The following is a 12,044-nucleotide window of genomic DNA, read 5'->3' on the forward strand; positions in this document are numbered from 1 at the left end:
TATAAAACTGAAAATAACAAATAAAAGAAAAGCAGGAAAAGAATCTGTCTCTGTAACTAAATATCAGTAATAGGGACTCTTTGCACACATATCTTGGCCTGTATAACTTCTGGCCCTTAAAGCCAACAATACTTTTTACTACCCATATACTGTGGCCTGCTAGAGTGGTTGGCAAGCCCAAAACTTTTGCAGGCATGCTGATGTGGCGTGATATCTGAAGAAACTGGGCAGGTGGCAGAACTTACCCAAATGCTTTGCAAAGGTTGGATCCATAAATGCAATCAAGGCTCTAAGCATGATCAGGTTTTTCTCCACCCCAACGTTCATAATGCAGCTATTCTCCTGGAAAACAAGAATCCTGGGCTGTGAAAATATTCAAAGGAGCATGATGAGACCAGATGGTGCGGGCTGGCTGCGTCCTGATCTTGCATAGGTCAGTCCACATGATGGGAATAAGTCCTCCCCAAGACACCCAGGAAACCGAAATATATAGTTGTTCCAGGGACACTTTTGTACTCTGCCCAGACCTGTATGGGAGGAGTCCCTATTGTGGATATCTAGCAAAATGCACACTTGTGCCTCTGCTTCAACAGAAAGTCCTTTGCCTCATTGCTCCAAGAGATTGTAACTGGAGATGTGCATTGCCCCGTGTCTTCTATTTTGTTTTATAAAGAAAATCTCCAGCATTTATTTGGAATTCAGAGACCTTCCTACATCAAGCAAATGCACTCTTTAAAAAGACTTCCACCCCAAGCTTCCCATCCATCAGGGCCCACAAGATGGCTTAACAAATATATAAATGAGTTAGAGCACATGAACCTTGTTGTATCAGAATACATGTCTATCGATAGGATCCAGCTTGCTGTTTCACACAGTGGCTTGGCTTGTGGAAGTCCACAAGCAGGGTATAAGCACAATTGCCTTGCTGCTCATCAACATACTGGTATTAAGTGGGATACTGTCTTCAAATAGCTGAAGGGTGGCTGTTGTTGTTATTAGAACTGATATACGGAGGCAGTTCACAAGCAATAAAAGCACACAGCCAAATAATGAGTATCAAACCAATTATAAAAATACAGCTACCTGTAATTAAAATAAATAGTAAAACAACCACATTAAAACATCTATAATTAAAATACATTAACAAAGAAGCCAATTAAAATACATAGTAAAGAAGCCTATTAAAACAGTGTAACAGCAAAAACCACAACCAAAGCCAGGAATTCCAGCCAGGAGGTCAGGAGAATGCTTGTGTAAACATGTGTATTCAAGAGCCGGTGGAATGCCAATACTGATGGGGCCTCTCATATTTCAGCATGCAGTAGAAGATGGAATGGACTTATTATCAGCTGTTCCAGGACTAGAACTGAGGAGTAGAACTGGCTAGGAAGTCATTTTCAGCAAATCTTCCTAATAGTAAGAGCTTTCTACCAGGGGAATGGATTGCATTAAGTGGGGATGGGAGCTCCCCATTGGTGCAAGCATTTAAACAGAGGCTGGATAGTCATCTCTCAGGGATTCTGTAGAATCCTGCACTGCAGACCATGCATTGAGCAGAGGGTTGAGTACAAATTCCAAAGTCCCTACCAGCTCTAAAGTGTTTTAATTCTGGAGACTGTGTGGACCCATAATGGCTAACAGTACCTGATAGAAACCATATCTCTGAATACCAGATGCTGGAGATCACAAGTGGAGAAAGCCCTGTTGCACCTGGGCCCTGCTTGTGGGCTTTCCAGAAGGTTAAAACAGAATCCTGGACTAGATCCAGCAGCACTCTTCTTGTTTTCTTACCAGCTGTTGTACAGTTGGTGAGAAACAAGGAGAAAGGTCTTCTGCACAACAGCATACAGACTGCGGAACTCTGCCACCAAATGCACTATCACTGATGGTCTTTACAGAATGTACTTTTCAGCAAGCATTTAGCATTCTGTTTGAGTCTTTAGTCTCCCTGCTGTATTTTGATTTCTTCTGCTGGTGAGTTCTTTTATGGGCTCCATTCTGATTTTTGCACATTTCTCGAATAGCTAAAAATATTGCAACCTGCTTTGAACACTTCTTTTTGCAAAGGCAAGGTGCAAATCAACCAACCAACCAACCAACCAACCAACTAACTTACTTACTGTTTTTTGGAGGAAGAACTGGAAGAGCCAGTAGATCTCATGCTCCTTCTCCACAAGTAGGCGGAAAAGCAAAAGCATCTCATGGAAGCCTTGCTGATATTCTGCCACAGAGCAGAAAGAGTGTGGGATGGGGAGAGAGAGATGAAACTTTCTGCCCATCACTCTTGTTCTATAATTATTCTAGTTCCTTATTTTTCTAACCAGATAATTCATTGTTACAGCTTGTCCGCAGTTACAACCCACACGCAAGCACCACTGATGTGGTGCCTCTTATTGTCCTTCCAGGCCAGAGGACACTGCTGTACCAGCCTCCTTTGATTCTGAAGACTTCCTCCCAGGAGAGCCCACATCACTCCCATGCCACAAGTGTGGGATAACCAGTCTCATATAACCAACAAGCTTAAGTCTAATTAATGCATGAAGGGGTTAAGACCATAGAGTAAGCTGTCCTGCCAACAAGCTTAAGTCTAATTAATGCATGAAGGGGTTAAGACCATAGAGTAAGCTGTCCTGCCAGACTTAGCCCAGGTCAACCAACCAGGAAATTTTAAACTAAGGGTATGGTAGCCTTAAAAACAAAACAAAAAAATCAACAGTCTACCATGAGACAAGTTGGAAATATAATTGTATTTAAACAACAACTGCATATGCCAGAAATCTGGTCTGGGGAAAATGGGAGGAAAACCAGAAAAAAACTAAAATAGCGTGGGTTGGGAATGGCATCAGAATTAACCTCTACAAAGGCCAGATATGATGGGATTTTCTGTTCATCTACTTACCAGCTTTCACATTGCACACATAGTTCAGCAGAAGGATCTTTTCCAGCTGGCTTTTGTCTACAAGTGTGTTGCCCTGTGCATCTTTGATGTAAAGCCTCTGAACATCAGATTCTGTGGGAAAAGAAATGGCCAAATGGAGCTATTGCCACAAACCAAGCCAGAGTACGAGGAGAGAAAGGTGCTTCAACCCCTCTGAGTGATATTGCCAGCTTGCTGCAAGCAAAGACCTGGATTCAATCTCAACCATTCTAATTTATGCTGTAGTAGATGCCAGTGAGCCAGGCAGTACATTCACTTGCTGATTGGTCTCACAGCATGCATTAAAACATCTCATTTGCACATTAGTATCGGCTCTTTCTCCTTCTAATTCATTCCAACAGTCTCCTTTTAATCTTTGGATCTTTTCATGAATGTCACCTACTGTTAATTTCAATAGTGGCCCCAGGGTATTTTGTTTTTTGTTTGTGGGGTAAGACAAGCTTCTCTCAGTGCCCCCCTTTTTTTGAGTGCCCTCCCTGCTGTTGCAATTGCTCAGGAGGCTCCCAGATTGACAATGGACCCAAGTGAGGTGTGGGTCTTGGTAGGTTCCATACAGCTCCAACTCCAAATGCCCATATATTGACTAGGTTTTAGTACATTCTCCAGTCATTATGCACAATCCCCAACCAGGGCTTGGGGTAATATGCATATATTGACTGAATTTTGTTCCTCATCTGGCCATTATATATGACCGCCAAGAGGCTTTGGGGAATGACACATCTCAACTGCATTTTGTGCATTCTCTGGGCGATAGGCACACTCTTCAGCCAGAATGCACAGTCTCTAAGAAACATGGTCTTTTCTATTTCTTTCTTTTTTTTTTTTAATAAATATTTATTAAGATTTTTAAAGAAAAAAAAAGTACATTAATAATAAACAGTATTGTTTTGCTTTAACAAAGTTTCATGTCATCTTTGAACTTCCTCACGCCTCCCGCTCCCATTTACATCATTAATAAATTTTTGTCAAGCAAATTATCATCTTATTTCCAACTTGTGTACCAATAAAATACATTAAAATAATTCTCCTTCAACTTTGTTTCTCTTAATCTCTCTTATCATCATTTCCTGATCTATTTTAGTGATGGCCAATTGTTTATAACCAAGCATCTTTTTTAACATTCCATTAAATCACAATATTTTTGTAAATAAGTCTTAAATTTCTTCCAGTCCTCTTCCATCCTTTCTTCTCCCAGGTCTCGGATTCTGCCAGTCATCTCCGCCAGCTGCATATAGTCCATCAGTTGCATCTGCCATTCTTCCAGTGTGGGTAGATCTTGAGTTTTCCAATTCTTAGCAAGTAGTATCCTTGCTGCTGTTGTCGCATATTTTCTATTTCTTTTTCAGAAGTGTGAAATTTGTACTCCCTAAACTGCATCTAGCCCACTGTACAATCTGTGTCTCAGTCAGCTGAACAGCCCAAGAGGGACTGCAGGGAGAATCTGGCCTTAGGTCCCCCACCTCTGGACTGTTGCACTGAGAAGGAGCAGCAGAACCGATGGCACTGCCTCTGCCTCTGCTGACATGGGCCACTCTGGACCCACCAGCACAATGCATAGCTGTCAATTTTTCCCTTTTTAAAGGAAAATTCCCTTATTCCAAATAGGATTCCTCACAAGAAAAGGGAAAAGTTGACAGCTATGCACAATGTCAAAGGCAGAATCATAGGAGTTCTACATTATCGTGCAGAGGTCTTAGTCAAGTGGCATGCCTACTCATGTTCAGCTGAAACGAAAACTTACCTTTTGAAATTAACAAATAAACTTTACTTTGGAAAATACAAACTAGCTCCTCCTCCTCCTTTCATGTGCACCACAAAGCACATCCCCAGGGCTGGATTTAAGTTTGATGAGGCCCTAAACTACTCAAGGTAATGGGGCCCTTTATATGTCCAGCTGTCCTTTGCCAACAACAAATTGTAGCTGTTTTTTGTGTTGAATATATGCTATATGGTAATTGATGGACCTAATAGGTATCTAAAGCCATTTGCACATAACAAATATGTATTTTATCAAAGTAATTGTTGAACTGAAATACAATTAAGAAGAAGAGTATTAATAGTGGAATACAATTAAGCAGAAGTATAGTAATAGTGAAATAATTATTACCGTCTAAGTTAAAATGATTTTTTATTCATAACAAACTTAATAATGCAAACACATGCAACCAGTCCATGCAGAATGTAGGCACCCTATATATAGAAATGAGCAAAGCAGTGATATTTTAGGGAGCAGGCTAGCAGGCGGGGCCCATTACCTACATCACAGGCACCTACACAACACAAAACACTGTTGCTGTATGTAGGTTTTATTTTATTTGTTTTTTATCTTATATTTTGGAAATGTACATCCAGGTTTTTTCCCCGTTAAATTTTTATGGGCCCCCAAGATAGTCGGGCCCTAAGCTATAGCTTGTTTAGCTTATACGTAAATCCGGCACTGCTCATCCCCTCAGACTGCTCTCCATGAAAGGTGTTGAGTAGAGCTCTGATAGAGACAGAGCCATGAGACAGAGATAGATTTAGGGAGAAGAAAAAGGCTGGAATGGAACTGCGGCTACTACAGCCAGAAGTCCTTCTCCCTTACTGCTACGGTTGAAGCTGATCGCCCTACTGCCACTTCCAGAGACAGACACAGGCAAAAGCGGCAGATTCATTCCAGATCCATTCCAGCTGGGTTGCAACTCTCTATTCCTTCCTCACCATGATTCCCAGTTAGTCAGTTTGCTTTAAAAAACACATTAGCACATGGCTATGTTAGGGACACAGGTGGCACTGTGGGTTAAACCACAGAACCTAGGACTTGCCGATCAGAAGGTTGGCAGTTCGAATCCCCGCGACGGGGTGAGGTCCCATTGCTCGGTCCCTGCTCCTGCCCACCTAGCAGTTCGAAAGCACGTCAAAGTGCAAGTAGATAAATAGGTTCTGCTCCAGCGGGAAGGTAAATGGCATTTCCGTGCGCTGCTCTGGTTCACCAGAAGCAGCTTAGTCATGCTGGCCACATGACCCAGAAGCTGTACGCCGGCTCCCTCGGCCAATAAAGCAAGATGAGCGCCGCAACCCCAGAGTCAGCCACGACTGGACCTAATGGTCAAGGGTTCCTTTACCCTTTACCTATGTTATATATGGGACGTGGGTGGCGTTATAGGTTAAACCACAGAGCCTAGGACTTGCCAATCAGAAGGTCGGCAGTTCGAATCCCCACGACGGGGTGAGCTCCCATTGCTCGGTCCCTGCTCCTGCCCACCTAGCAGTTCAAAAACACATCAAAGTGCAAGTAGATGAATAGGTACCGCTTTGGCAGAAAGGTAAACAGCGTTTCCGTGTGCTGCTCTGGTTCGCCAGAAGCAACTTAGTCATGCTGGCCACATGACCCAGAAAAACTGTCTGTGGACAAATGTCGGCTCACTTGGCCAATAAAGCGAGATGAGCGCCACAATCCCAGAGTCGGCCACGACTGGACCTAATGGTCAGGGGTCCCTTTACCTTTATACGTTAGCAACCAATAGAGTTGCTGTCTTTCTCAGGAAAGCAAGAGAAGTTAAAAACGCTCATTTATGTATGCTAATTCATCCACACATCTAGAGGTTAAAGAGTTCATAGTCAAGTGAAGAAACTGATTGTAAAAAAGGGGAGATCTAAAATAAAAAGCAGTGAGGCGATTTAAAACAAGACAGGAAATTTCAAAAATCTAATGGTGAAGGTGAGATGTCTTGAAGCCCCGAGTGCCCTTGAAGTGCGCATCGTTGAGGAACTGCTATCTAACACGTTATCTTTTTCTATAAAAGTGGGAAATGATTTCATTTTAGACCAATTCCTGGGAGAACGAAGGGCAGTAATAAAGGGGAACATTTCCCTGGGTATGTGACCTGCTTAAGGAATCCTCTGCCGAGATGGAATATCTATTACCTCTGAAGGTCCCGCCTGGGTCCCACCTAAGCTGTAAATCTTTCTCTAGGCTCACTTGGCCAGATTTATGACCATTACATTGATTTGTAACATTAATTCTGCGGTATCGTTTAATATTCTTTTTGTTATACAACTGGGAGACGCTTGCATGGGAATCTGAATATAATCATAATAATCACTTACACGCTGCCTTCCTGTCATTTGTGAGAAAATATACTCTTTGGTGCTTTGGTGGCCTTGGACTTTGGGAACATCATTTTCTAACTCTGACCCCACCTGCACTATGCATTTAAAGCAGTACCATACCAATTTAAACAGTCATGGGTTACCCCAAAGAATCCTGGGAGCTGAGAGTTGATTGGAGACCCCTATTTCCCTTACAGAGCTACAATTCCCTGGGAAGAGGGGACTGGCGGTCAAATGACTCTGAGAACTGTAGTTTTGTGAGAAGACTATGGGGAGTCTCCTAACCACTTTCAGCACCCTGAACTGCAGTTCCCAGGGGTTTTTTTGAGGCGGGGGGAGCCATGCCATTGTGTTACAATGCTGCTTTAAATGCACAGTGTAGGTGGACTCTCTCTCTATCTCAGATATGTGTGCATTAAAAAGGTAATGGTAAAGGGGCCCCTGACCGTTAGGTCCAGTTGTGGACGACTCTGGGGTTGCGGCGCTCATCTTGCTTTACTGGCCGAGGGAGCCGGCATACAGCTTCTGGGTCATGTGGCCAGCAGGACTAAGCCGCTTCTGCCGAACCAGAGCAGCGCACAGAAATGCCGTTTACCTTCCCACTGGAGTGATACCTATTTATCTACTTGCACTTTGACGTGCTTTCGAGCTGCTAGGTTGGCAGGAGCAGGGACCGAGCAACGGGAGCTCACCCCATTGATCGGCAGCACCACCTGCGTCCTTTATGTGTGCATTACATTTGTATAATTACATTTTGTTAACCCTTTCCTGCCCCTTACCAAGCTCCGGGTGTTCTATTTCAGGTATGGGCAAGCGAAACAGCCTTATGCACACAAAACACAAAGGAGAAGTAGCCCAAGAATGAGGGAGAAAAGAAACAAAGCCACACTGCTGATACTCATGTGTGAAATATCACTGCAAAACATCGAGAGGCCCCAGGGCAGCTGCCCCAGGATTAGGTGGTTGGAGGTGGCCAGAGATACTTTCCAATTTAACAGACCTTTCTTAGAAAGCTTTAAAAACACAAAGGGTAAATAAAAGCATGTTTATGCTAGACCTACAAGAGATGTGGCTGGGGAAGGGCCATAGTTCAGTGGTAGAATCTGTACTTTGTCTAGGGGTCAGTCTCCAGCAGCTCCAGTTAGAAAGGTTCAGATAGCAGGTCATGAGAAGGACCTCTGCCAAAGATTTGCTGCCAGTCAAATAACATCACCATTGTCACCATGATCAATTTATTATCTATACCCTGCCCATCTGGCTGGGTTTCCCCAGCCACTCTGGGCAGATCCCAGCAGAATATTAAAAACACGATAAAACATTCAAACATTAAAAACTTTCCTAAACAGGGCTGCCTTCTAGTGGGCTAGATCTGGGGTAGGCAAAGGATGCCTGCCATATCTTGCTGACCACAACTCCCATCATCCCTGACTATTGGCTGAGGCTGATGGGATTTGAAGTTCAACAACATCTGGATTGGAGGGCGTCATGTTCATTACCCCCAGCCTAGATGGAGCAACAGTTTAACCTAGAATCAGTCGGTTTCCTAATGCCCATTGATTGCATTTAAGCCACCTAGGTAAAAACCCAGATCCCATTTATTGTGAAAGTTCCCTTCATTTTGATCGCTACACTCCTGACTACTCACTGATGATGTTTCGCACCTCCATGAAATCCCTGTGTTCTGTCTCCAGCAGAGGTTGGATCTTTTCACACATGTTGCACAAAGATTCGTAACTTTTCCTGCAAGGAGGGGAGGAAATAGTCACGCACAGAACAGAATATAAGCCAGTGCCCTCTGGTGGACCCCTCCTCTGTTTGAACTTCCTACAGTGCCCAGATTGAAGTAATGTTGTGGGGGCATTGTGGGGATATTAAAAAGGCTGCCACTATCAGCCAGACCTGCAGCTGGGACTTCTGCCACCGCCTTGGTGAATTAAGTGCTGCCACTGGGTTTGCTTGTTCCTTCTTCTGTTTTCCCAAGACACACTTCTTTGGCCTCCTGTGGGCAAAGGCAGCAACAGGGGCAGAACCATAGCTATCAACTTATAGATTTGAAAATAAGGGACCAGAAGCCTTGAAAATAAGGGATCAGCAGCCAAAATAAGGGATTTCGGAGCACAGGTTTGTTCAACTTCTGAGCCTCTCCAAGCCAAAGGCAGAAAGCCCAGCCAGCAGCCAAACAAAGCCTCAAGCGGTGGTTCCCACAGCGCAGCAACCCGGCAAAGGGGATGCAGCAAGGAAAACCACTGTCACCTCTCCGCTGGGAAGCGCTGAGCAAAGGCGAGTCCCCAGGCAATGTGGCCGATTTGATCGCCTCAAGGCATGCAAGCTCCACCCCCCAGTCGTTCTTAGACACCTTATTGGGTGAGCAACGCAGACAAGCAACACAGTTGGAGCCTCCCTCCTCCCTGGCTGGTAGGGAGGGAGGGAGAGGAGCTGCTTCCTTTGAAACCCGGGAAATTTAAGGGACATCATCAATAAGGGACAGCAGCGGGACACGGTGCTGGGATAAGGGACTTTCCCACCAAATAAGGGACGGATGACAGCTATGGGCAGAACAGGAGGCTGGACGATCATCATAGGTGCATCTCTTTCCCCCAGTGCCTTAAAACTTTTAAAAGCAGACACATTCCTCCCCTGTACAAAGGTCTGTCAAACTGAATGCAACACTCCTTAGGAAAGGAGTCGATCTGGATGCTTTAGTTGAGATCGCTGCATTGCAGGCAATTGTATTGCAGGGGCCCTTCCAACTCCACAATTGTACGATTCTGTGATTCTAACTCAGCATGCTCTCTGATTTTATTGCTCATGGGATATTTTGGATTTTTGTTGATATGAAGTTCTTTTGAGGACTGCCCCAAGTTCATATGTGAAGCAGTGGTTGGTGACCATTCGTTGGTGGGGCAGAAGGCAGGGAGACCAATGGTAAGTGGAGCCAGATCCAAGGACAGGCAGAGCCACACCCTGATTGGCTGTAGGTAAGAAGACAGGCTGGTGGGCGTGGCTGAGGGAAGAGTCAGACATTGCTCCATTTGCCCTAATGGACCAATCTGTGCTACGTGTGTGTGTGTTTATGTGTGTGTGTGTGTGTGTGTGTGTGTGTGTGTGGTGGGGGAGAACAGACCTGTTTCATGTTCTTACTGTCATCTAAGACAGGACTCTACACAAGAACTTTATAGTCTCCTTCCAGGGAGGAGACAACAACCACAGGAAGCTCCTGCCTCCACCCAGCCACAACTAAGTCTAGTGCCATCTAGTGACTAAACTGTATATTGACATTATCCACATACCGCCTCATGCTGTCAACTGTCAGTCTCTCGTCACAGGAACTCCTCCAGGAGTAATAGCCTGTGAGAAACTTCCATGCTTCTGATCTCACAGAGGGATCCAAACCCTACAACAACAACAAAAGGAGGCGGTGAGGCAAAAAAAGGTGTGTCAGGTAGCTTACTCATCCATCTCCCCCACCTCCCACCAACAACAAGGGTCTATAGCAGGTATCCCCAAACTCAGCCCTCCTGGTGTTTTGGGACTACAACTCCCATCATCCCTAGCTAACAGGACCGGTGGCCAGGGTTGATGGGAATTGTAGTCCCAAAACATCTGGAGGGCCGAGTTTGGGGGTGCCTGGTCTATAGTCTGGGCAAGAAGTGAAAGTCTATGTAAGAGGTTGAATCCTGATAAGACAGAGGTGCTGTGGCTGAGGTAGTTCCTGTGTCCAAAAATTAGGTGGATGACCTTTCCTGGGAGGGCTTGCATTCCCCCTGAAGGAAACAGCTTCATAGTCTGAGACTACAGCTGGATCCCCCCATTTTATTGGGATGAAATGTCAGAGAATTCCAATGAAAACAGAAACAGGAAATTGTCAATGTTCATTTATTTGTCCTATATTTGCAATATAAATCAACCCAGCTAATGCACTGGGTATTCACTGTTGTTGCATTTAGTCTGCAAATGATTACATCCTGCCCACCCTTTGCATTGTGTTTCCTTTGTGCTGGCATGAATGAGTTGGAATAATAAAATAACAATGTAAATTACGTCGTGTAAATTGTGTTGCTATCAAAGGGTTAAAAGAGTAGCAGAAACGCTCTAATCACTGAGCAGCTGGAGGTCATTAGGCTTCCAGGAACATGAGTCTGTATAAATAGTCCCCCTGTTTGTTTGTTCTCCCCCTTCTCCCTTTTGGGTGTGTGTTTTTGCTGAGATGTGTGGTTCGTCGCCAGGATTGTTTTTTGGTGTTTTGTAAATAAACCTTATTTTTGATTTACAAACCGCATGCTCCAGGACTCCTTTTTGGGAAGATGCTGCCTCTCCTGCCCTTCTTAGCTGCTGCGCGAAATCCTCTGCCGTGGTGAGACTTTTAAAGAAGGAAGTGCACTGGGCATTTACATTAAACTAATTAAAGTTTAATGGGACAGGTTATGGATGTTTGTACGTCAAGAAGGAGATAAGGAGAGCAGTTCAGAGTGATTTATGCAAGGACTGGAGTGAAGACAGAAGCGGTTGCCGACAACGAAAGCCTCCAAAGCAGCTTGAGTCCTGCAACGTGCCTAGAAAAGTTTTAAAGAGGCACTGCGCAGTTTGTACTCGCTGGAAGACGTCTGATTCCTCAAGGAGCCACCTCAGCAGCTGGGAGACGGTCTACAGGTGTGTGAGTATCGTTCCTAAGCCCCAGGGAGGATGGCAGAGTCCCAGGAAAGTTTTACTGTCCCGTTTACGCGACTCAATGGGAAAAATTGGCAAGATTGGAAGGCTAGAGTAAGGGTTTGGTTGCAAGCAAAAGAGTTGTGGAGCTGTACTGAAGCACCGCCTTTACAGGCAGCTGCAGACGCGTCTGCAGAAGCCAAAGCAGCAGCAGCAGCTTCACAGAAACGCGACAGGAAAGCCCAAGGTCTACTAGTTTTGGCAGTGGGACCAGAGCAAATGCCTTATGTTTCTGAGTTAAAGAACACGCATGAGGTCTGGACGGTTCTGCAGCGGTTAAATTCCAGAAACACTGCGGGGGCCAAGA

The 12,044-nt window shown here is 44.7% G+C and overlaps 1 protein-coding gene across 1 annotated transcript in view; it reads right to left on the bottom strand.

Moving 5' to 3' along the window:
* Positions 1-12,044, bottom strand: part of TBC1D21 (TBC1 domain family member 21) — a 50,951-nt gene that overhangs the window by 13,678 nt on the left and 25,229 nt on the right. Inside the window, exons 3-7 of the mRNA XM_081887781.1 lie at positions 10,321-10,424; positions 8,676-8,770; positions 2,900-3,010; positions 2,121-2,221; positions 246-342 (exon numbers count right to left, since the gene is read on the bottom strand). Coding sequence (XP_081743907.1) covers positions 246-342; positions 2,121-2,221; positions 2,900-3,010; positions 8,676-8,770; positions 10,321-10,424 — 508 coding nt within the window. The remainder of the gene's footprint in view (positions 1-245; positions 343-2,120; positions 2,222-2,899; positions 3,011-8,675; positions 8,771-10,320; positions 10,425-12,044) is intronic.

Source organism: Podarcis melisellensis (assembly GCF_964234715.1).
Source record: "Podarcis melisellensis genome assembly, chromosome: 14".
Classification (NCBI taxonomy): domain Eukaryota; kingdom Metazoa; phylum Chordata; class Lepidosauria; order Squamata; family Lacertidae; genus Podarcis; species Podarcis melisellensis.